This window comes from Tetranychus urticae, chromosome 2 (assembly GCF_039701765.1).
Source record: "Tetranychus urticae isolate SD_2017Ah chromosome 2, NJAU_TeUrti_SD_1.0, whole genome shotgun sequence".
In the NCBI taxonomy this organism is placed as follows: domain Eukaryota; kingdom Metazoa; phylum Arthropoda; class Arachnida; order Trombidiformes; family Tetranychidae; genus Tetranychus; species Tetranychus urticae.
This window is the reverse complement of record NC_142959.1, coordinates 11,860,864-11,887,733: the sequence shown is the minus strand read 5'-3', so window position 1 is coordinate 11,887,733 and position 26,870 is coordinate 11,860,864. Positions and strand designations below refer to the sequence as shown.

Here is a 26,870-nt window from a genome sequence, read left to right as displayed (position 1 = left end):
TAATTGAGATTTTCATTAAAGACGGTCGATTTGTAATTAGCAAATTGAATGTGATAAACAAATGTCTTCAAATCTATCTGTTCTTTAATAAGTAATTTTAATCTGTATCTTTGAACTTATTCCTGACCTCAGACTTCTTTTAAACAGACTAATTTCGTTTTCATTTAGAGACTAACCCTTCATCCAAAGTGAAATCTATCTCTCCTTATAGTGGTGTTTGTCCAGTTTATAAAAAAGTTGAATCAACATATGGTTCATTCTGCTGATTATTTCAGATTCTTTGCTAAATCAGAATCATCCCAAGCTATTATGACAGCCTAGCAAGTCATTGCATCGAGATTTATTTGGATACAATCATTGCATGCAGATATTGTAGATTTTACTTTCAATGGTTTTTAAATTTGGCAGCCAACAAAATCAGTTTTTGTCACAATAAATCTTATCAATCAACCTTTTTGGATCAAATCTCAGTGGAACAATAGGCAAGTGTCTTCCTCGTTGACCTTTCATCATGACTTACATTTTTTTTACATAGACGAATATCACCAACAAAATTTTAATACTCTAAACGCCAAAAAGAAGGAAAATAATTTGTTTCACTTTTTTTCCGTTGGAAACCCGATAGCTTAATTTAACGTTGGTTTTCTCGATTGTTGGCTTATTTCCGATTCGAACCAAGAGAAGGATGATGAGAAGAACCAGATGCAGTTAAGGTTAATTCAATGAAGTCTATCACTCACCAGGATCATCATTTTATCTACTCGAATTACCTTTTCCTCTCATCTTTTTCATTTCATTTTAAAAGTGGTCCAGTTTAAATTAATAATAACCCAAACAAACAATCGTCCATAATTGTTGGTTAAATTGTAGCCAGGGGAAAAGCCAGCCACACGCTGTAACGTGTGTGTGTCAGTATTATCAGACAAAACAATTGGACCTCACAATGGGATTATCAATTGAATGGGAAAATCATTATGCTGGTGGTTAAAAGGATGTCTTCAGGTTAACCAAAGGTTACAGAAATCCATTAACTGGAAAGGAAAGCCGATTAATTATTCCAGTTTATGGTTTCGATTAAAACACTGACCCAAAAGATTTACCATGCATATGTAGCTGTCGATACGGTCAATACAAAAGTCTCCAAATACGCCGAATTGTTATCATAATGGATTGTGTAATAATCTGATTGTAAATCAACCTTTCTAATCAACCTTGTAAATGCGGTGGAAAAAAGTCATTTTGGTTTCAACAAAAGCGACAGCAACAACAAGCCAAAAGGACATGCAAAGGAGATCAAGACATTTTAATTTGCCGTTGACTTTCGATGAAGTTAAATTACTGTTGTACCTTTGACATGGAAGCACAATGCTAACATCATAATCATTGTAATCAACAAGAAGGCAAAACCACTTCCAACCATTATTAACCAATATCATTGTTGTACCTCAAGCCCATATTGTTAGCCCTTCAAGTTTATACACAAGCTTTTGTTACAAGCTCACTTCGCCATTGTATTCAATAATGGATCAACACACAGATACAGACACAAAAATGGTTTCTTCCAGAGCACAAAAAGGTACAAGCATACACGTTTATTGTCCTAAAAAGGACAAAATGTAAGATTCGAGTTTGAAGGCAAAAGAAAGAGGCGAAAAAAACAACAATAATTTACCATTGAAATTTCATTGCATTAACAAGAGGTAAGTAACAATTGAGCCTTCCAGTTTGATCAGGTAATAAACAGTCACAGTAACATATCAGTTTCACTTATCTATTGAAAAAAGCCTTTTTTTTAAAATTGACCCTTTTTGATGTTGAATGTATTGCCATTTAAATCATAACATACATGGTAACATAGTCAATGTCCATTGTTGTTAACAATCAAATTTAATACAATTGTTATTAACTTAACCACAGGAAAAAAAGGTTACCCTGAGACAAGGTTGTCACAACCCAAACACCTTACCAAGAAGGTCAACATTTTTACAGTCAAATGGCAAAGGAGGAAAGCAAAGTTACAACCTGAAAGGTGAAAAGCATTTTGAAAACCTTCAATGGAACAATTTACTCGTCTTTTTTTGCCTTCAAATCATGTTATTCAGGACTCTCCAACAATGTGAGTTGAACAAAAAAAAATATTGACTCCAAGTTAATAATAGTCAATTGTTTTTCACGACAGAAGCCAAGAAGAAAAGGAGAAAATTTTCTCAGCTCAGATTTTTATCCCTTTTTTGGACCAAATCGGAAAAGAGTTTTGAAGCGATATTTTGTTCATTGTCTTGTTTCATGGTTAAACAATGAAACTACTCAAAAGCCGAGTTAAGCGTGACTTTGAATAAAGTGGGTGTAAACTGGAAGGCTGAGATGCTTTGGACAAAAAACCTTGACTTTCCAGGTTCTACCGTTTACATCGTTGTTGAACACATCGAGAAGCCCATTCAATGGTCCAAATGTTTCGCCTTCATTTTTTGCTGTTTCAATGCTTTGTTTTTTGCATGGCATTTCATTTGCATCAATGACAAGTCAATTGATAAAAATGTTGCCCTTTTTTTCAACATCATTACTGGGTATCAGTTTGGACTCGTTTTTTACTCCCTTTTATTGCAATTGATGATGATTTTGAGGAAACTTTCAAATTGATAATTGATTAAATTGATTGTTTGCTCACAAGAGAGGCGTAATTTGATTTGAAGGAGGAAACTTTACAGATGATGATGAAGAAGGCAAAATAGGAGGATAAGGTTGGAAACAACAAGAGGATAAAATGGATGATGGGGAGGAGAGAGAGGAGGTTGAAAGGTGACTTGTAATCTTTATTGTAACCTATTGTCCTATTATTATGTATGTATTATCTTCATCATTATTATTATGGAGCAAAATGAGCAATCATTTGAATATAATCTTGATACTACTTTTTGTGTTATTGACTTTACTTGACTTTCCTTTGACTTTCCTATTGGCCTTTTTTTATACTCTAATCCCACGCCTATTGGCAATAAAATTTAAATTAATACATATTCAAATGCATTCAATGGACTTGCTCGACAAAATTGGTTGACATACTTTAAAAGGTGAAAAGCAAATCGGAAAGTCCAATGCTGCCAATCAATGTTATCATCAAATCACTAAAATTTTCATTATTTTGAGCTGGTAGAGCCAAAAGCTGATTAACACTGGTGGCTCCTTAAAACACAATGAAAATTATTGTAAATCAAAAGTCAGTTCAATGGTTAAAGTAATGTTTTTATAATCAAATCCACTTTGAAATTTCAGCCGATCATTCAAGCTAATCAAGTTGTTTTGTTTTCAATAATAGAATCGATTGCTTCCTTTTTGCCTCGAAAGTAAACATTTTAAATCTTGTTTTTTGTCGCAGCAAAATTAAATAACCTGATAATTGGACTTAACCAGACTCATGAAGGGCCACAGTGACTCTACATTCACATTGACTTCAATACCCCAAGTCTTTCGTTTGAAAATAAATGTTGAAATTAAACTTTGATCAGACGTTTGAATGAAGCAGTAAACTAGAATTTTGTTTTTTACCCTTAAACCTGAAATTCAGAGAATTGTATAGAAATTCTGGTGAATAATGAAAGATTACGTCTGGTAATGTTGACGTTGGTGTAAAGGAAAATGATTATTGATGAGAAAAGCAGAGGTTTGCTTTGCAGAGCAAAGGAAAGCTTTGAAGATGAAATGGTTTGCATTGAGAAGTTGGTTACCCGAATGGGAATATCAAGTTACTCGAGTAAAAACCATTCCCAATGTAAATTGAGAGCAACAAAACAAAATTTTCATTCTTTACTTTTCTCAACCAGCTTTTTCATCTTCCATTTAATCTTTCTCTTCATCATCTTCCTTCATCTTTCTCTCTCTCTCTTCTCTTCTTCATTCTCCTCATCATCATCTTGTACACCTTTTCAGACCATCTCACCGTATTTACCTTACCTTGAGATTTCATCTTAAAAATTGACCCTTTCACCTTGAAGCTATTCTCATCATCATCATCTTTATCCTTCAACCCATCTCATCCTCTCATCTTCATCTTGAAACATTTCGTTTAAACAAATTTTCATTCCATTTCCATCATCATCATTATCATCATAAGTCAACAAAAATGACAATAATAATGATCATGTCACATTTGTCTCGTCTTTACTTGCAACTTGATAAGTTAACAAGAACCAAAACCATGATAAACAAGCTGACAGATTGTTCAAGTTAATTAACATTGCACAAACTATCCTGATAAATTCAACTTTTACATCAATTTGGCTTATTTTAAATTCACTCAATCCAATGCAAAAAAATAACTCAACACTTGAACTCTTCCAAGTTTTTCATCCTTCTTAGAGATTTATCTAAGCGTCAATTTTTCCTGACCCCAACCCATTGGCACTTTAAATGTGAGGCAATTAAATGTACAGAAGTCTCTGATTCTGTTCAATCAATTTGAAAATTTCATTTCCATCTGCTTTGATCTTCAATTTTCATTGATCATTTGACTTGAAATACGTTTTTATTGAAATGTTTGGTCAACCTCAAAGTTGATTTTGAAAGTTGATTGAAAAGTGTTTTACTTTGACTTTCATCTTAAACCTTTCATTTTCATTGAGATGAAATTTGAATTGTCCGTTGACAAGGGCTTTTAAAGAGTTGATATTTACAACGGGATAACAAGAAGCGGCAATTGCGCTTCTTTTTTTCTCGCTCAATAGTCAAGTGTTTACAGTAGCTGTGAATTTATACAATATACATTTTGCCTTCTCATTAACAATGTTTAAGGGTAAAAGCAATGTTTGAGTACAAAAACAAATACAGCTTCAAAATGGACTGCCATAGTGAGTAAATGTTATGTACACAGTGCATGTGTGTCTTCATATTTACCAAGGCATCAGTAGAGGTCAGAGCAACACTTAGTGCCCATTTAATTTGGGTGTTTTTTCAAATACTTTTTTTTCTTCAATGAACCTAAAGTTTGGTTCAACTTTTCTTGGCTGCTTCTTTTTTGGTAAGTTAAACTGGATCACCGCTAATTGGGCTCATCTTTGCATTTCTTGCTTCTCTTAATGTTAACTTTCCAAACGTTAAGACTGACTCTTGAAAAGGGTTTTCTTCCTTGCTTTACTTTGCCATTTCAATGGTAATGATGATGATGATGATGATGGTTATGATGATGAGAAAAGGAAAAATAAAAGTAAACAATAATCTCAAATTTCTTCATTTACATCATGTTCATCTTCATTTTTCTTAAAAGTGTTATAACCTCTTTACCATCTCTATCATTCCCTTTTTTTCCTGGTTCTGGTAAACTGTTAATGGCTCAGTTTACGCGCATATTTAAACTTTAGATTTATATTCATTGTTCAGTTCAATTGGTATTTAGTTTAGCTGAAAGACCACTTTGACATTGAAAATGGTTCCACTTTGGGCAAAGCTAAAGAGCGCAGATTTTTTGTTACATTTGTCCAATCTGTGTCTGGATTTGATGAAATTTGGACAAATCAAGACTGACTTGAGTGGACACATTAACAAGTTGGTGTTTAAAAAAGTTGAAGCTCATTAGTCTTGATTTGGTCAATTGTAAAGTCCATCATTTGTCAGCCAACTTAACGGCAAGTTTTTGTAAAGACTAACAAGCTCGGTTAATTGGTTTTGACTTTAACTTTAAGCTGACAATTTTTTATGTTCATTGAAAGTTGAATGGATTTGGAAGATTTCGAGTTTAATGGAGATTCAGACTGAACAGGATTCATTTTCACCAAGTTATTTAAACCGCCGCATTAGCCTAAAGGCCTTCGACTCTACAAAAGGCTCAGACCAGAGAAAATTTTGGCTCAGCTGAAAAACTTTAAAACTTGTAATTCTACTTTTGTTTCATCTAAACTTTACTTTTCACAAGAAAACAATGAGTTAATCAATAAACCTTTGTCTTATCTTCGGTCAATTGTCCATCAGAGAGATTCAAAAATCACTTTTCCTCACCTTTTCTTCCCTTCTCTTAAAGGGTGTTGAGGTTAGTAAGGTTCAAGCAATCACTAACCAAAATGTTGATAAGGAGATAAAGATGATAAAAATGAAAATATCAATGGCAAAGATGGTTGATGAAGACGAAGACAATGAGACAATTTCATTTTTATCATCTTTATCTCTTTATCAACATTTGGGCAAGTGATTGCTTGAACCTTACTAACCTCAACACCCTTTAGATGAATTTTGTAAGCTGATTCGAGTGTTTTAAATTTTAGAAAATTTTGAAGCAAAAATTGCGACTCACATGGAAAAGTCAAAGACTGAAATCTAATCAAATCAGCTTCACCAATCTCTCTATATTACTGTCATTAGCCATAACTGGTTGAATTAAGCCGATACTAACTCAACTGAGCTTTAAAAAGATGAGACTAGTTATGATCGGCTTAAGTCTTAATGAAATATTGTGATTCGACTTTCAATATTTACTCTTATCCTTAAACTCAGAGCAATAATTAAACTCTTTCGAGTCAATTGAGATGATATTTCTGTAACAATTCAATAGAATCATGATTTTCTCATTACCAAGATTTGATGAGATAATATTGACTCTATTCAACACTTTTATCATCATTCCTTATCGATACTTCATAGGCTTATAAAGCTGATTGAATGTCATTTAGTTTATCCAATAGTGATTTGGAAAAAATTGAATAAAAGAGTTTTGCTCATTGATCTATCGAAATCAATTGAGCAGAGATTAAATTGCATGATGAAAAGGTGTTGCCTTTTATTTACTCAATTGCTATTGTTAACAAAATTCAATAATGTAATAATCTTGAAACTAATAAAGACTTTTTTATTTGACAAGGAAAAGCTTAATATTGAACCCAAAAATAGGAGGGTCAAGTGTTGTTGTATTACAAGATCAATAATGAGATGTTGAACCAACGTCTATTAATAATGTTAATTACAAGTGATAAACATTATCTGATGAAATGTTTGTTCACAATGGATGCTGATCAATTGTAGGTAACAAATTGCAATTCAAATTGAGACAAAACAAAGGTTAACCAAAGTGTACATTGTAATACAACAATCATCATGACGATCATATAATAACATCTTTACCATTTTCCTCCTATTATAGGATCTCTTTTGCTTTTTCATGTTAATAATGAATAATGCAATTCAGTGTTACCTTGATCATCTTGGTTGTTGGGTCGATAATGAATCTTGAATTAATGGTAAAGGTGACATGGGCGAAGCTCACGCAAGTTGCAACAAAAAATGAAACAAAAGCTCATCTGTAGTTACTTGGAAACAATGGAAACATTAATACCTTTATTTGGGTTTAATTTTGCTCTTTTTTTGGGTTCCTTTTTGTTGCAAAGATAAATTGTCAACTTTGTCTTCTAACCTTTTTACAACATTGAATCATTTCAAGGATTGATTGATGATAATTAACAAATTGAACAAAATTTGTTTCAATTTGTTCATCTTTTCAGTTGTTTTGCTGTTGATACAATTGAAATTAAATATGTTTGCTTTTTATGTTTCACTTTTTTTGGGTTTTTTTTGGTTTGCTTTTGAATGTTGCTGCAAGGCTGATTCATTGTCATTACAAACATGGTTAACAAGGTTGAAAGGAGAAAGGTCAGTTTCTCAATTATCCAAAAATCACGCATTCTACAGTGGATTTTGTTTCTTCTCGCCCTTTCATTTGGTTAAAGGTAAAGGTAACAAAAAAAGAGAAACAAAAATTAAAAGCAAATGAATAGGAAAGCGCAACAACAAATTACATTGATTCAATGATAATGCTCAAGATGAGCTTTGAAAGCGTTGAGATACTCAATCATTTGTTGCTCTCAGTTTTTTGGCCAATTTTTCTTGGGCAAAGTTGATTAACTGTTAACTGGATAACACGACATTTTAATCATTAACTTTACCAACTTTAAACAATGTAAAGTGTAAATTAAAATCAAATCAACTGAAAGTTGCCATTGTGAGGTAACAGTTGCTTTAAGGTTTGGTGTTGTTCAAGTAACCCGATCACGGTTACACAGCTAAATGGTCAAGTCGGTTGAGCTTATCCTAGCATCAATCGATAACATGAAATGATCATTAACTGAAATGTCTATTTGAATCAAATCAACTCGTCAAATTGACTTGATGAGTGAAAGATTATTTAGACATTTTATTACTACAGTGCTGGGACACAAGACAGAGACAAATATTGTTCCAAAAAATTGAAATGATTGTCAATGATTTTCATTGAATCTCAATCTCAACGAGTTTAGTGATTTTGGTTAAACTGTTTCAATTGGAAATTTCATCAAAATTTTTCATCTCTAGAAAAACTGAAGATTATCTAATTTTCAATGATTTTCTCGAATTTAATTCTTGGCTTTCTATTGTGACTAAAGATGCTCAATTTAGATCAATAATTATCAACATTTAAAGTGACTTTAGAAGCAATTTCGTTGCAATCTTCAAAAAATCTGTTTCGATTGAAATGATTGAATCTTGATTAAAGTGTCTATTGCTTAAATGCCTTCCTGCAATTGAACTATCAAAATCGACATCAAGTGTTAATGACAATAACTAAACTCTATAAAGAGCATCAATTTGAATAAAAAAGCAACACAAAAAAAGACTTGTGCTGACAAAACTGGACTTGCATTGACCAGTAAAGAGAAGGAAAAATGGGCTCAAAATGAGTGGAAAGCCAAGTGAATCAGTGATGAAGACGGTGTAACAGGAAAAAGGAAATGATGAATAAAGGATTGCTCTGAAAGAAAAGATGAAAGAGTAAAAAAAAAGATTAGGAAATGATGATGATAAAGTGATGCGAATCAGTGTGTGGCAATCAGTAATGATGATGATAAAGATGATGAATAAAAAAGAGACTCGAGTGATGATCCATTGTGAGATGAGAAGGAAAGTGGAAAGATGTTGAACCAATAAAAAAATGTTGAGTCGAGTCTCGAGAGGAACCGCCTTTTGTAAGGATCCTTCAAGTGCGCTGATTAAAGGTAAACCGATTCACCAATGGCAGGCCAACTCTTGACTAGTCAAAGGAGGAGTTTCTCGTCTCTCTTTCCTCTCTTCTCAGGTGAGAAGGCGCACTGTTACTCACTCACTAAATCACTCCTCCAATCTCATCTTCATCTCTCTCCAACTCACTCCAAATGATATTTTTGATGAAAAAAAGCACGACTATCATCAATGATGTAGTGTCACTTAAAACCACGTTTTCGTCTTCTCTTATTACCGTGTTCGTCATCTCTTTCTTTTCCCTCTGTCTATCTGCTCATCATCACTAATTGCTCTTTCTCTTGTTACTCTTTTTATCATCTCTTTCTCTGTGCTTTTGTACACACATTCATCCGCTATCAGCTGCTTCATTAGCATCATGTAAACCAATCAACTTTCAATTCAACTTTTTAATCATTTTTACACAATTTACGATTCTTTTAAACTTTGTTCAAAAATTTGTTTGTTTTGGGTTCCTCTTTTCGTGTATTCACAAACATCAATCAAATTTGATTAATTTTGCCCTTTTGTATTTTGGGTTTCAATTGAAGATCGAGTTCATCTGAATATTTGTCTGAGTGATTTTTTTTCTTCTTGAAATTTCAGCTAATTCTGGTGTCGATTTGTTTTGTTTTTTTTATATCAACCTTTTTGGTGTTTTATTTTTCAATGTTCAATGAGATTCTTCATTTTATTGTTGTTTCTAACTGTTTACTTTGCCACTTTATCCACTCTAATGGTTGGTTCAATGTTTCATCGTAATGATTATGGGACACATTTCGGATTCTGTATTGATTAATCAATTGGCTTCTATGAGTGCCAATGTTGGAGTTTTATTGTCAAATCAAATTGATTCAGCTTCTCACCCTTTTCATTACCATTCATCGTTAGAAACAGTCAACCCTTTTTCATTACCAGGATCTTTATCTTCTTCATCGCCATCTTCTTCCTCTTCATCTTCTCCGACGTTTTCGTCTTCGTCATCATCGTCGTCGTCCTCTTGCAATTCGCTTTTATCTCCAATTCCAAGTGTACCATCTTTACATTCAAAATCTTATCCTTCTTCATCAACATCATCATCTTCACCATCTTCTTCATCATCAATGTTACCCGCATTTCATTTTACCCAGGAACAAGTCGCCTGTGTTTGTGAGGTTCTTCAACAGTCTGGAAGTATTGAGAGGTTAGCACGTTTCCTCTGGTCACTTCCATCATGTGAACCTTTTCAAAAAAATGAGTCCGTTCTTAAGGCGAAAGCAATTGTCGCTTTTCATAGGTAAGTCCATTTGCCATCTCCACATTAACACGGATCAATGAGTTGCACATGAGTTTGGTATTGATAAAATGATATCGAAAATTTAAAATGCAGAACAAGTCTGAGTTCAGGAATAAGTTGAAAGATACAGATTGAAATGACTATTATTAACTTGGAGTCAATATTTTTTTTGTTCAACTCACATTGTTGGAGAGTCCTGAATAACATGATTTGAAAGCAAAAAAGACGAGTAAATGTTCCATTGAAGGTTTTCAAAATGTTTTTCACCTTTCAGGTTGTAACTTTGCTTTCCTCCTTTGCCATTTGACTGTAAAAATGTTGACCTTCTTGGTAAGGTGTTTGGGTTGTGACAACCTTGTCTCAGGGTAACCTTTTTTTCATGTGGTTAAGTTAATAACAATTGTATTAAGATTGTTAACAACAATCGACATTTTGTCCTTTTTAGGACAATAAACGAGTATGCTTGTATGTTGATTATAATACAATGATTATGATGTTAGCTTTGTGCTTCCATGTCAAAGGTACAACAGTAATTTAACTTCATCGGAAGTCAACGGCAAATTTAAATGTCTTGATCTCCTTTGCATGTCCTTTTGCCTTGTTGTTGCTGTTACTGTCGCTTTTGTTGATACCAAAATGTCTTTTTTCCACCGCATTTACAAGGTTGATTAGAAAGGTTGATTTACAATCAGATTATTACACAATCCATTATGATAACAATTCGGCGTATTTGGAGACTTTTGTATTGACCATATCGACAGCTACATATGGATGGTAAATCTTTTGGGTCAGTGTTTTAATCGAAACCATAAACTGGAATAATTAATCGGCTTTCCTTTCCAGTTAATGGATTTCTGTAACCTTTGGTTAACCTGAAGACATCCTTTTAACCACCAGCATAATGATTTTCCCATTCAATTGATAATCCCATTGTGAGGTCCAATTGTTTTGTCGATGCAATGACTTGCTAGGTTGTCATAATAGCTTGGGATGATTCTGATTTAGCAAAGAATCTGAAATAATCAGCAGAATGAACCATATGTTGATTCAACTTTTTTATAAACTGAACAAACACCACTATAAGGAGAGATAGATTTCACTTTGGATGAAGGGTTAGTCACTAAATGAAAACGAAATTAGTTAGTTTAAAAGAAGCCTGAGGTCAGGAATAAGTTGAAAGATACAGATTGAAATGACTTATTAAAGAAAACTTTTACTGAAATTTCGTCAAATAATCAGTGTTACAACAATTCTCGTTTCAATTTTTAAACTCAACAAAATTCTTGGCCAACTGTGCAAGGATAGCTAAAAAGCATTTGTCCGATGTAGATAATCCAATAATCAACTAAGAAATTCAAACTCAGTAAAATGAAACTTTCACACAAAATGTTGATCGAAACAAATCAACTGAAAATGCTTGAATTAGCCAGCACTGTGAGTCCAAATTATTGTTACAATTTGCTAGTTTATCACCAAGTTTTGACCAAAAATAATCTGTTTCACTCTTCAACACGTGCTTCAATCAGTCAAGTCAAAGTGTTGAAGTTTTGAGCTCAACAAAAAACTAGTAAACTGTTGCTTGAAATGGCATTTATTGGGATGAAAGTAATCATCAGTTGCAACCATTTCAAGTGTAATCTTTTTACCACAATTCAAGATCATTGAATGACGCCAAACCAAACTGCAAGCCAGCCAGTCTCGTCTACTTAAAGTCAACATTGAACCCTAACAGACAACTTTATGTTATTCATTAGCTTTTCATCCAATCTCTATTTACACTAAATAATTAATTATAGCAAATTGTTGAATTATGAAGTTCAATAGGAAAGCCTTCCTTTTTTTCATCAAATATCACTCAGTTATAGAGTTACATCAAGTCAAATTGGTACTTTGATTGTTATGAAAGATGAAGTAAAATTCAGTCAAACATTTCAGGCAAAGACAAACAATGGCTGAAACCAGCAAAAAATAATAAACATATTCATTTCTCTAATGATGCTGATAATAATGAAATATCTCAATAATGATGATGAACATGATGATCGATGGTTGTGATGATTGTAAATTGCAATACAATTTTTTCTTGTTTCATCTCTTGTCGTTTACTGGAAACACAACTTGATTAGGATTCTTGATTTAAACCAATGATAACTTTTTGTGCTTTTCAAGGATTCCTTTTTTTCTGTACCAAAAGTAAAAAGATTTAATAATTTTTCAAAATGAAAGAAAAATGAAGAAAATGTTTTTCCTTTATCAATATTTTGACATTGAATGAATAAAAGATGATGATAATGATGGAAAGGTAATATTACATTTCTTTATCAACTGATTTTCGTCGATAATAACTGACAGATCATTTTTTTCCTATTTTACCGACGACAGAGTTTCGTGTTGATAGTTTTTCTTTTTGCTTCTGATTATGATGATGATTAGTTTTGTTTTGGGACAAGTTTACTTCATTTTGGCCTGCAGCTTTTTGAAAGATGATAAGGGAAGACGATGAAAATGATGATTATTATGATGATTATAAAGTAGTATATGAAGACAACATGAAAAGTAAATGGGGCAAAATTTTTTGACATAACCAATAATTAAGATGGATATTGTGATGTGACGACAGCTAATATTTTTGTTTCTTGCATCGCTAAACTGGTAGATTTGTTTCATTAGTTAACCATAATGATTGCATTCATTTATAGCTGATTAAAAATGTTCATTTTGATCAACTTTGGGTTGTTTTGGATTATTGAAACAAAAAGATTACTCAAAGATCAAAGTTTTACCCAGAGATTTGGATTGACCAATATGAAGCTCTCGGATAGTAGAGACGAGCGGTGTGCTTTCACCTTGGCTTTCAAGCTTGCTTAGTCTGTCAAGAGGTGTAACAACTTTATCGGCAGTTATTGTGTTTGACTGAATCCAAGCTAATCCGAGTTATCAAGCTGAACTTTACAACTCTTTGGACTAACCTTTTAAAGCTCTTCTGGATTAGCTATTTGGCGCATTTATTGAAGGGAAACTTGCCTGCTTTTAGCAACTCATGAGTTAATCTGATTAGATGCCTTAGTCCCATATTTAAATTGAGCTTTCACAAGCAGACATTTAGCACAGACTACAGGTACATCACGACTCCTTGGATCACACAATTTCACACTTTCAAACACTTACTAGCAGAACGAAAAGATGAAACTATGTTTACTTTCAAACTCATCAATTACAAAAATTTATCAATTGAATGAAGCATTTTCAACAGATAAATGATAGATGAATTCAAATCAAACTCGCAATGAAAAAGTAGAAAATTTGTAAAAATAAAACATTTTTTCTTCTTTTTTTCACTGAAAACATTCCAAGCTGATGATGATGATGACAACTGAAAATGTTCATTTAATTAAGCTTGAAAGTAGTCAGAGAAAAAGATGAAACATGAAAATTGAGAAAGTAAATGTGAATAAATTTGGATTGTTTTTTGGTGCAAGTGTAATACAATTCAACCATTTTAAATGAATGAGTTTTTAATTCATCAGTCAAAAAGTGCAACTCAATGTTTGAAGCAAAAAAAAAGGTCGACTTTAACAGATTCAATGAATTTCAATATTGACTCTAACCATTTACAAAAGATACTTGAGTCTGGTTTGTTACCATGTTGTTGTAATCAACATGATAATGTTAACAAGATTGAATGTTTCTTATTCTCACAGTTGAACACAGATCTGCTCAAGATTTGCAGTTATCTTTACAGGAAGAGTCAAAAAAGATTAACCATTTAACTTGAGCTTTCCCGGGTTAAAAAGTTACTTTTTATTGAAGCAAAAAGCAAGAAGCAGCAAGTAAACGATAAATGCCAATGTGAATCACTATTTTTAGCACCACAAATAACATGCTTTGAGAAGCATCTTTTTTCTTCGCCTCGCAAGGTTAACATTCATCATCATCATCATCAGATTCTTCATCCTCATCCTAATCTTTGCTCGTATTTTTCCATCTCAACACCAATCTTTTTATATTTATCAACGAAAGAAGAAAGAACTGAAGACAAAAAGAAAATGAAGAGAAAATTTTCACCAACAAAAGCAGATCCGGTGACAAGTTTCACTTTATCAACATTTCACTCCAATTCGCCCTGCACTTTCTCATCATCATCAGCATCTTTATCACACATAATGAACCCAAAAATTGAAGATAAACTGATCTCCTATGGTTTTCAGTTGAACTGCAAAACAAACAAACTCAAAGTTTCTTTTAACAAATAATTTGCTTTACTTTTTTTCTGCCCAATTTTGAATGTTACAAGATATCAATCATAACGATAAGGAAAAGGTTGCACTTGATTCATGTGTTGAGGAGAGTTGAAACTTTCGAGTTTATTGAAAATTGTTTTTTGTTCTTTTTTTCAGGGAAAATTTCAAGGAACTGTATCGCATTTTGGAGAGTCATCATTTTAGTCCAGCATCTCATCAAAAGTTACAGGCATTGTGGTTAAAAGCTCATTATAAGGAAGCTGAAAGAGTCCGGGACAAACCTTTAGGTGCAGTTGGTAAATACAGGATTCGTCGTAAGTATCCTTTACCGAGAACCATTTGGGACGGTGAGGAGACTTCCTATTGTTTTAAGGAAAAGTCGCGCAACATTCTCAGAGAATCGTACAACGAGAATCCGTATCCTTCGCCGAGAGATAAAAAGATGCTTGCCGAACAAACTGGACTCTCAACGACCCAAGTAAGCAATTGGTTTAAAAATAGAAGGCAAAGAGACAGAGCTGCTAACCAAAAAGATGGGTGAGTTCACATTCACATTCAATTCGTTTTCATCAACATTTAAAGCTTTTCGGATAATTAATCAATTTGAACAGTCTAGTGCTTATTATTGCCGTTTGGTCAAAAGATTGACATTTCTTGACCATTTTATTGCTGGAAAATCTTTCCAGTCTTTATAGTCTAGAGAGACTGAGACTGAGTGATTTTGGCAAAACTGTTTCAATTCTGTTTTCCATCTCTAGAAAAACTGAAGATTATCTAATTTTTCAATGATTTCCTATGGAAAATTATTCTATCAAATTTTGATTCTTAGCTTTCTATTGTGACTAGAAATGCTCCATCTAGATCAACATTTAAAGTGAGTTTAGAAGCAATTTTGTTGCAATCTTCAAAAAATCTGTTTCGATTGAAATGATTTAATCTTGATTAAAGTGTCTATTGCTTAAATGTCTTCCTGCAATTGAACAATCAAAATCGACATCAAAAGGGTTAATGGTAAAAGATAAACTCTCTAAAGAGCACCAATGTAAAAAGTAAAACACAGAAATGCTTGAAGTCCTGAGAATTTAAAAAAATGAATAAAATTGAGTCTGAATTTTGGAAGAAACACATTGAACGATGTAAACTTGCCGACTAAAAGATCCTCAAGATAAGATACTTGACGAGTTTAGAGTCGTCCATACGCGGTTCATAAGTCAAAGCTGATCCATTTAAAGATTTCCTTCGCCACTGATTTAGCGTTGAAAATTTTTGAAACTAAATTATCACTTTCATTGTTTAACTCTGTACTTTGACGAAATGAGATATTTTTAGATCGAAGACTTTAAAATGCTTCAAGACAATAAGTGGAATAACAAAAACACCGAATAAAGCTAATAGAATCGAATTTCCTTAGTTGATGAACCAAAAGCCGACCAAAGACGACTGATCCTTTCAAGAGTCGTGAGACGATGTTTCAAACCTTTTGAAGATCAGAAAAGTATTTTAAAGAGACATTAATCAAAGTCAATCTCAATGTACGAAATCGATATTACATGAGTTTCTGGAAACTCATTTTCAAATCTGAATAGATAAAAGATTTATCCAGTAATTTTCAAAAATAAGAAAAATTAATTCAACACATAATTTCAATGGACAATTAACATGGCGAAAAAGCTCATCAAGTTACTTAAAGTTGCTCAAATCTTTAGCATATGATTGACAAAGGTTCAATTGTTTGAGAGTGAAAGTTGGTGAGGAACCAGAAACAGAAAGCAGTGAAGATGAGAGTATCACATGACTTTAATTAGGTTAAAAGAAGCGGAAAATTTAACGATTGACCGTAAAATGTTATCCTCTTTTGGTCCTTTTTTTGGTGCGAAAAGTGAAGTTGAAGGTTTTGCAACAAAAAAATCGTGAAAAAACAACAAAAAGAAACATTTAGTTTCTCTGAGAGAGAAGCAAGAAAAATGAGCAAAATGAAGATGAAAAGGGCAGAAATAGGTTAGCAAAGTGTTTAAAATTGCTTTAATTGTTAACAATTTGTTTTACCTTTTCTTGTTCTCACATTTCTCATCAACTGATTGCCCTTTTTCAGGTAAACATGCATTTCTCACTTTTCTAGTTTTTCCTCGTTTCTCTCTTTTTGTCTTCATTTCAAAAGTGTAATCATTTTCTGCCTTTGGTGTTATCCAAACCTTATCAACTTGAATACTCTGAAAACGTGCGTCTCCCTGCCCAATCGGAATCAGATATACATTTATATGAACACTGACAAAGACACTGTGCAATGGAAACCCTAAAGGCAACTCAACTTTCAGACGCTTTTCAATTTTTACGTTTACCTTTTAGTTTCAATTTTTACACATTTTCAAGTTGAGGAAACAACTGTGCAACTTGTGTATTTGGTTTGTTCAATTTAAATTAATTGAATCAGCAAATAACTTTTCTGTTTTTTTTCTTCTTCTTCTTCTCCTTTTTTCGCCATCTTTTCTGTACTTTTTGCTCTCATTTTGGCATCATTTTCATCTGTTAATCATCAATGAACACATTTTTATTTTCCTTTAATTTCCATGACAAATAATTGTTGTAGTTTGCTCAGTACAATCTAATTTAATTGCAATTACACACAATTAATTATTTCATTTTGTTTTTGCTCAAGGTAATCAATGTTGGACGGATAAAGGTTAACACAGAAGGTTTCAATCAATTTTCAAATTTTGCTTTTCCAGCAAAAAAGTCATTTTTATATATTCGCTTTGTAAATGTGTTTTAAATTAATCATGTTGAAGGTTAATTATTGTAACATTATGAGTTTCAATATGAGCAATGATGTAAGGCTGATTAACATTTTCACAAGGCTTTTGCTGCTTGGGTGGATTAATTAATTCAAGTTTTCAGTTTGTGTAAAGTTTAATCAAAAAAAGATCAATTTGCTTTTCCGAAAGTACATCAAAATGAGTTGAAAAAAAGTAAAAAGTGTGCAAAAGCGAAAATAAAATGATTCCTTTTATCGATTGAGTAGTTTTATCGACTTTTCCAATAGCTGATTGGCGCCAAAAATTAGATGAAAACTCTCGTACAATATCGCATGTTGATAGTTAATTGTCATTTACATTGGTCAATTATAAATCAAAAGTATCTAATTGTTGAAAGGCTCACAGATCTTAATTTATACGGAAAATATCGAAATGGTCTTCGACATTTTCATCTTTCGCCACGTCTGGACTGTTTAAACTATTATTCCTCTCGATCTGTTTTTTCTGCTCATAGCATGTTTGGACCAAGTCAGAGACATCGTCTTTAATACAGGCTTTGGAAACATCATGAGAATTGAAACGATTTTAACAAATCACATTCTATTCAAATCTCTAATCGTAAATAATTTTCCAAATGTGCAGTTTTAGATTTGCCATCCATATCTCGTTGTTAGAACTAGCTTTTTAATGTTCATTAATATTACCGTTGAATTTGAAAGGATTTACCTTTTTGTAATGGGTTTGGTTATTATAATGTGATTGCAAATGGTTGAGTCGTGATCAACGGCAATTGGAGTTTTTGAAAAAAATTAGTTGAGGATACAAAGCAACCATAGACCAATTAACTGGTACCAATACTTGTACAATCATTAACAATTTTGATGAACCAGTTTGCATCATTTATCAAATTGACAAAAATTTCTCCAAAAACATGAGCAAATACCTTTTGTTTAGCCAACATGTCTAACAATTGATTAGATCATTTTCATCTCGATTTAGTTTTGCATTTCAACTGTACCATGAATGACTCAATAATACAGCTTATTGATTATTAATAGCATTTGCACACAATTTACCATTTGTTTTGTACTTTTTAAAAGCAACTCAACATTAATAAACTTGCAAGTTTACATTTAAATGTTGGAGTAAATCTGGTTCTCTGATCCACTTTCAATATCAACTATTGAGTTTATTTTTGTTTAACCAAAATGAAAACACAGCTAACAAAGGCGACAACAAAAGAGATTGTTTTTGGCACTAAAAAAGCATGATAACAATCAAAAGTTGTAAATCAATTTCTATTCTAATAACAGTGTTAGCATTTAATTTAGTTTTGCTCATTGTCATCAAATGTGAACATGTTATTAATGTTGATGATGATGATGATGGAAGTGATGAAAGATGAGAGGAAAATTATTATTGATTGAATCAGGTTATCAAGGTATCATTTGTTGGAGCAAATTTTGTGTAAATGATGTACTTGAAGACAAGAGATGTTTTCATCCGATGAGAGAGTATAAACAGTTTAATGTACTAGAATGAAGATGAGGATAAAGATAAAGTTGGTCCCCAATTTGTGGTCTAATTTAAGCCTCAAAATAAAAAGATTACGAGGTGAACCTGTAGTTAGCAAGTGAAGGACCATTTCATCCATAAATATCTAGTTTCACTGTAACTTCATCTTTCGTCTTATTTTTCCTTCCAACTTCTTCCACTCTGCTTGCATCATTATCATTCCCATCATCATTATCATCTTGCTCTTTGTAACAACCTTCAATAACTGGATATTTTCAACACACAACTGTGCAACTCTTTCTGTCACTTGAGTAAAAGATTTGGAAAAAAATTTCAATTCTTTTCTCAATATTACGAGTTTTCGAGGGATAATTTGCTTCTTTTTGTTACCAATTAATTCTGTCATTTGGAATTATTGAAACTCGAAAGAATTGTTAAAAATGCAAAAGCTCATTCAACCATTGAAATGAATTGCCAGGTAAAAGAACAGAGTGAAAAGGTAAAAAAGGTTCTCTTGCATTTTGGGCAACTTTTTTTTATCCGTTTTATTGCATTTTGTATCTGATTTGGTTCGTCAGTTTTCCAAGTAAACTAAAAGGTAAGAGAAGCTGTTTTTACTGTTTTTGCCCAATAAGGTTATGTCAATGGTTCTGCAAGGTTTGCAATTGTAATTAACGTTAATTTAGCTAAACAAAGTGTTTGTAAAAATTAAATGATCTGAACAGTGAATGGAATGGGAAACAAGTGAGAAAAGGCACTCAATGAATAGAAAAGATTAAACATGGAAAATTCAAGTTTCAGACTTTGAGCACATTTTGTTGCGCTAAAGATTAAATTTAGCCTTGACTTTCAATTGAACATTTCATGATAAACTTTGAACCATTAAACCTCATCAAGAAAACCTTCCAATTTCCACATTAAATTCAAGTCCAATCGAACAGTAAATCGATAGAAAGGTTCATTTCGATGAAAATCGATGTAAAAACAAGCAACAAAAAGACTTATCAAAAGACTAATCAAGAGATTTTCACATTTCTTAGTTTTGCAATTAGAACGAAAAATAACTGAAATTAAGTTCGAATAGACTTGAGAAAAGAAATGAACATTTCTCAGGTAGACCACGATCCAAGTTGTCCAAATACCCAAGTCAATATTCACGAGTTTCTTTGTCAGTCGAAAATCGATGATCAAAAACGAATCGAGGAAAGTCATTAATTTTGAAACAAAAGTGAGTTTTTGAAGTTTTTCAATGTTTGAAGATTTTTCAAGTTTTTCTTTCTTTTTGTTTTGTAAAGTTTTAAGTTTTACATGAAAAGTGAATTGAATTGTGATTTCCTTAAAACTAAACTTTAATTTGTTTCCAACTTTTGATTTTGAATGAAAGCCAACAAAATTGTTGACAATGAATCGGGAACAGAAAGGGAAGAAAAATTATGATGAAAAAGATTTGCTTCAAGGCAAATACAAGTTGTTGAAATGTTGCTTTTTTTAATAAAATCAAATCATCTCAACAATAATCTGATTAAAGGTACAAAAGTATATTGAAGGAGGAGCAAAACATGGCAACTCTGCCCATCATCATTTGGCACTCTTTTTCATCTCTCTTTCATCCATCATCATCATCATCATGTTATAGGACAACAATGTAACTCTATAACAATGAAAATGATAATCAGTTTGATTCACACTTTGACAATTAATAAATGTAACAATTGTTCACTTTGACTCGACTCTTGAAATTACCTCAATTGAAAGTTGATTAGTATTTAAATATTAGTAATTGCAATTGTACTTACAACTGTTTACAGTTGCTACATGATGGTTATCATGATAATGATAGTGAAGATGGTCGAGTAAACAAACAGTCAAACCACAAAAGTTTGTTATTAGCGGTAATAATAATGGCGATAATAACTGTTATTATCATTTATTATGCTTTTCACTTTACTTCAACATTTTGTATCCAAGGTAAGTTAATAATTATCTCACAACCTTATAATCAGATGGGAAGATTTCATCTTTTTTTTGGGTAAAACTTTTTCCTTTTCACTTTTCACTTCAATTTTGTTTCCACATTCAATTGGTGCTTTTTGTTTTGTGGCCAATTTTAGTTGAAACTTTCTTCTTCACTCACTTTGAATAGGTGCTACTAATAGTTGCTCTTTGCCTATCACTTAACCAGGTTGGGTTAATTTGACTGCTTGTTGCTGCTGTTAACCCTTGGCCGCACCTAGGACACCACACAAGCTCTTTACAAGCAATGATAATGATCGTGTGTTTTAAAATTAAATTGGTCCAAAGTGATTATAAATAATACCTGATGTACACCTAAGTGTGCATCTCATTTGCTATTCATCAAGCTTGGCTTTCCCTCTCGATGTTGAGATAAGAAACTCGATTGAATATTGGAAAATATTGAACTTTTCAAATAACTTGGAATAGATAAAAATATGACTCAATAACATTCAGACAAACTCAGTTTTTGAATTTGCAAAATGCTCTTTTCTGACCAAATCTCAATTGAATAATTAATGGACAGTTTTTAGTGCTTATCGTTTTCCATGTGCAAAACTGACCAACGAAATGTTTCAACCTTTTCATCTTTTCTGTTCTTTATCAACATTGTTCTAGATAATAAGAACACGATTTTGGTAATGATAATGAATCTCAAGTTTCTTGTTTATCATTTTGCACTCTGAGAAGCTCTTTAGTACATTAACCAGGGCAGAAGCACACAAAGATTTTCAATATTTTTCTTGTTTATTTTGTGTAATTTTTGTTTTGCTTTTGCCTTCTTTTTGCTCTCTCTTTCTCATATTTTTTACACACAATATTTAGCTTCTTTCTGGTTTCAAACAGTGTTTGAATCAATTATGATAACTTTGGACTTCTGTTGAGATAGTTTTACGCTAAAAGTACAGTTTTTATCTGAAGTTACAGAGAGGATGTAAGCTGTTCATCCAACTGGAATAAAGGTTTGTTGACATAAGCAAAAGCAAAACTAGCCTCAACTAAACGCACTAAACTTTTGAAGGAAATAGATGAGGAGAAGTTGAAGCGAAAAGATAGACACAAGAAGATAGAGATTCTGTATCATCTCTTCTCTCTCTCACTCACTTTGATGTTGAGAAAATATCACATTTCACAAAATCATTCTGACCTTTCAGAGCATTTTGTAACACATATTTTGTTGAGTGAACCGTTTTTAGCCTTTTCCTTGCCCACTTTTAAAAGAGAGAAATGGCTTCAAAATTTATTTCTCCAACTAATGTTCAGTTAAAAACGAGCTCAAAAACAAAACATTTGCAAAGGTAAAACTAGTACAAACAGAAATCTTTCAAGTAGCCCTTTTGTTCGTTCATGCATTTAGCTTAATTTTTGTGCTTAAAAGAGCAACTACTCTGAGCTCTTGTGCTATAAGGAAGCTCAATGAGTTTCCATAGTTTTCATAGTTAAATGGAATGGTTATCAAGATAAAATCAAACACAATTTAATTTTTACTCTCATGCGAAAAGGCCATTTCTTATTGGACATTTCTTATTAGCTCAAAAGCCGAAGTGAGTGATAAGACGTGATAAAAAGGTGAAAATAAAAATCAAAATGATAAGAAAGCTAAAATGAAAATAGGAAAACCCATTGAAAGCAATGACAAATCAAGACAATCAAAATTAACAAAAATTTTGAGATTAGATTACAAATCGGTCTAAATCAGTTAAAGCTAACCTAAGCTAACCTAACCTCAACACTCGCGCTTATGTGTCATAACTTCTCGATACAGTAGTTCAATTATTACATAACTTGGATCGGCAGTTAAAAGATTTACGTCACAACAAATCGTTTGAATATCAAAAGTTTGATTTGATTGGTGACCAGAAAGACTTATCTCATGAACAAATCTAGATTGATAAGAGACTATCAAATCTTGATGTTGCTTGACGCCAACTGTCAAATGTACTGTTAACAAAGTAACAGTTGGATCGATTCATCTTTGAAGTACTGATGATTCTATGATTTCATTCTTGATTATTTCCTCAACATTCAAGAAAATTATTGAAAACTTGAACCATCTAATGAAAGCGATAAATAGCCAAAGGAAAGCAATTATGGTCACAAGATTCAAAACGTTGCCTTGGTTAAATTTTCACAAGATAATCTGTCACCATGATTGACTGTGAAATGTTATTTTTCCTTTTGATAACTTTCTTGTAATCAATAAATGTTGAAAATGAATGTAAAGAGAAGAGTTAATCAGCTTGTTAACTGTGATAATAATCAACTGTTGAACCTATTGTGAGAGGAACAAAAAAATGGAGAGAAAAAAAATTATTTTTTTCCTCGTTTCTCTTTCCTTTACAAAAAGTCCATTCATATGATTGCCATTATTGTGACAGAACAAAAAGAAACATGAAATAGACAATTGATAATGATCAATTTCCTTCTTAAATTTTAGGGTTCCTTTTTGCTTTTATATAATATCGTTATCATTATAAGCATCTTTGTACATTCGGACAAGCTGGTTCCTTTTGTACCTTGAAATGTTGAGCCTTCATCAGCAAATCCAGAAAAGATACAGTTAATTTTGTCCTTACCTTTAAGCCATGTTTCTCTTTTACCTGTGTAAAGATGAAAATGATGATAGAGATAATTATAAGAGTATTGCATTGTGATCGTAGCATCAATCAAGTTACAATTGGAAATGGAATGAAGAGAAAATCAGTTTTTGGAAGAAAAAAAAAAGTTGGATGATCAACGGCAAAGGTAAAAAGGCCTTTCATCCGTGACCGGTGAAGACCAGAAGAGTGAGCAAAGTTGAATAGGTAAGAGATGAATGGAAGGAATAAAAGTTTGCTCAAAGGTGGAAATGTGTTTTTTCTCATCAGCAAAAGAGTGGAGCAAGTTGTCGAGCAAAAAAAGGTAATTCAATATCGTTGGAAAAACTAGAAATGATGAGATGCAAGAAAAGGAAAGACGATGATGATGATAAATGAAATAAAAGTGGAAGAGAAGATGAAAAGTGTCAAATTTCCTATTGGATCGATGGATTAAAGAGAGAGAGCGAGAGAAAATGGAATCAAGAAAAAAGTACAGAAAATCAAGTTATAGAGAATGATTAAGAAAAAAGGAAAAATTCATTCATGATGATTAGGATGATGATGCATGTGAATGAATTGATTTTTAGTTGTTATTTAGTATTAAAAGCAAAAAATTTCTCATCAGCTTTTTATTGCTCATTTTATCATTCAATCAAGATTGAGTTACATTCGTGCTATCATGATTTTCATATTGAACAATTGTGCTTTTTTAATGGAAATTTAAATTCTCATTTCATTCCAAGCATCGAGTTTCATGGAAATCTCTTCAATCAATTCAAACGGAATTTGCAAAAAGATGAAAAATTTTATTCCAATATTGAAACAAGAATTTCAAGATTTCAAAGTTTCCATTTTCCAGTGTTACTCAAACATCTAAAATTTTCAGCCAGAATTTATCTGAAACATTTATTGAAAAAAGATCGATATTTTCTTTTTCTTTTCGCAATTTTTGATCTAAAAATGGTTAAATTATCGAGTCAATTTAGGAACGAAAAGACTTTTTTGTTGATATTTTTTTAATGTTTTTTGACTTGGTTTTAATATTTTATTTTTGGTTCTTTTTAGTGGGGACAAGTCGGGTGGAAATGGTTCGGGTTCAAAGTTGAAAAATTTGGACGATTCCTCTAACTCTGGTCATTCAAGTGACGTTACCTTGCGCGGTGAGAGTCCGCCTTTGATTAAAAGTGGAAGTCGCGCTTCTGTATCATTGACTCCAACTGGCAGTCTTACTGGACTGGGTGCCACACTGTTACCCGAGAGTCGTACCAATGGTTCATCGTCTTCAAGTGAAATGGTTGATGCAGTCAACATGGCAGCAAGCTACCATCAATCGGTCCAATCCATGTCCAGTGGTTCAGCTGCAGCAGCAGCAGCCGCGGCCGCAGCAGCAGCAGCAGCTTACCATCATCATCATCACCATCCTCACCACCATTCAGGTTTCAAGTTTACTCATCATCATTCACTTTCAACCAACGGATCAGTCACTGGACCGTCAACTGGAGGTAACCTAGGATCACTTGATGGCAACACTGGAATCTCAGGCAATCCTAGCATCTCCACCGTCTCATCCAATTCAGCTCATCCCTCAAGTCACTCACATCATCATCTTCCTCCTCACCTCCAGTCCCACCATCATCATCACTCACATCACCATCCAAGTCTTCTTTCAAGTGATTCACTAGCCATGGCATATGCTCCCAATGAGCTGAAACGTTTCAATTTCAACGAGCCAATGTGCTGAAAGACGAAAAAGATAAAGAGAAAAAAAAGAAAAGAAAAATTTTCAATTCTTTTTTCTAACCCAAATTATAAATACATATTATACATACCTATCACCACCCCTAGCCCAACCTATCATCATCACCCTTTAATTTATATAAATTCATCCGTTTCCAGTAAAATCGTTTCATCATTGAGCAACAGAAAAAAGAATTATCTAAAAAATTTTGACAGAACATTGGTGCTAATCAACAAGTTCAAGTTCAAGTTTCAAGACACGTTTTGAGCATAAAAATAATTTCCCTGAGCCGTTCATCCGAAAGCTTTTTTTCCTTGCACTTGTCATCATGATCATTACCATCATCAGCACAATCCAAAAACAAATGATGAACAATACTCAATGAATAAAAAATGATGAACATGATAAAAAGAAGCAGATGAATTTGAACAATTTTCCAGCACGTAAAGACGCTAAAACGTTGAAGCAATAATTTTGTGTTCCTTTTCCAACGGTGACCATCAGGGGTAACGTGGCAAACCTGTCAACTGATTAGCACCTTGGTACAGTCACTTCATGATTCATGACCACTCACTGCAATATGACAACAAAAAAGAGGGAAACACTAAACTCGATGTTGAACTGATGGCCGATGAGCGATGATGAAAACGATGTTAACGAGACTCATTTCTTAGGCATTGTTAATTTATGTGAAAACACACACAAAAGTCATTCCTATTCATTTTTGTCACCTTGAATTTAATTTGTAATTTGATCGAGATTCAATTTAATCATTTTATTGTATTATATTAATCAATTGTCAGAGACAAATAAATTGACGGCAAAGAAAAGCCCAAATTTTGAAAACAAAAAGTTAACTAAATGGAGAAACTTAACAGTTCAAGTTATTAACAATTAAAGCGAAACAAAATTAAATTAAAAAATCATTCCACAATGAATTGATATTCATTTTCACCATTCATACCTTTCAATAAAACAGTTATATTGTCAATCCTTTTCTTGCTCATTTTCATTGAATATTCAGTTGAATGCATTTCTGCTTCATTCAGGTTTTTGTCTTTCTAATGAGATTAACATTGAAAAGTTTTGGAAATGGTTTTTGGCCCAACAAACCAAATGCATGATTGAGTTGATTTTACGTGTTATTGAAAGGGAATCAAATGTCGTAATATTATCATGGTTTCAATGAAAGACACTTGACCAGTCAAGTTAATCTGTTAAGCTTTTAAAATGAAGATGATCTGTTTTGATGTGCTTCCAGTATCTTTTAGCTTTCATCACTTGGATTAAATTGCTATTAACTTGTTCACTAAACCGTTATTAATCAGATTAGATTACTTTTTTTTGGTTAACAAGGAGAGCGCAAGGTTACATTGAATAGTGTTAATCGTCACAATTCAGTTCATTAGTTAAATGTTTCACTTTGCTTTGGCTTGAATAACCTTTGATGGTATGAAGAAGAAGATGAAAAATAACACAAAATGCTATTGATTACAAATTTAATTTCAAGTTGATATTGATATTCACTGACTCATTCATTCATGAAAATAACTTGAACAGAACTTTATTTTCTCTTTGCACAGCAAAAGGTGGTCTCATAAAAAAGTCATTTTTCTCCTTGGATATTAGAGATTGAATAAATTTGGGTTTTGGCAAAAACGATCTTTCCATATCTAATGGATGACCCTATCATTTTTATAAGCTCCAGAGTTAACTGCAGTTCTCAAGCATTTAGGTTGATGGAAA

The 26,870-nt window shown here is 32.5% G+C and overlaps 1 protein-coding gene and 1 long non-coding RNA gene across 2 annotated transcripts; both read left to right on the top strand.

Annotated features, from left to right (window-relative positions):
* Window positions 1-16: 16 nt before the first annotated feature.
* On the top strand, window positions 17-3,017 carry LOC107360121 (uncharacterized). The gene is made up of 4 exons (XR_016198863.1): window positions 17-482; window positions 536-1,700; window positions 1,918-2,116; window positions 2,180-3,017. It is a non-coding gene; the product is annotated as an uncharacterized LOC107360121 (long non-coding RNA).
* A 6,127-nt stretch (window positions 3,018-9,144) lies between these two features.
* On the top strand, window positions 9,145-26,115 carry LOC107359831 (uncharacterized). Its single transcript, XM_015926407.3, has 3 exons — window positions 9,145-10,285; window positions 14,683-15,063; window positions 24,452-26,115. The coding sequence occupies exons 1-3, from the start codon at window positions 9,771-9,773 to the stop codon at window positions 25,125-25,127; spliced, it is 1,572 nt and encodes a 523-aa protein (XP_015781893.1). The 5' UTR covers window positions 9,145-9,770; the 3' UTR covers window positions 25,128-26,115.
* Window positions 26,116-26,870: the final 755 nt, after the last annotated feature.

What these genes read in the sequence shown, in the direction of transcription:
- LOC107359831 (XM_015926407.3), top strand. Translation starts at nt 9,771, where the DNA reads ATGATTATGGGACACATTTCGGATTCTGTATTGATTAATCAATTGGCT. An exon ending in GCAATTGTCGCTTTTCATAG is followed by an intron (nt 10,286 to 14,682) that starts GTAAGTCCATTT and finishes TCTTTTTTTCAG; the next exon opens with GGAAAATTTCAAGGAACTGT. An exon ending in GCTGCTAACCAAAAAGATGG is followed by an intron (nt 15,064 to 24,451) that starts GTGAGTTCACAT and finishes GGTTCTTTTTAG; the next exon opens with TGGGGACAAGTCGGGTGGAA.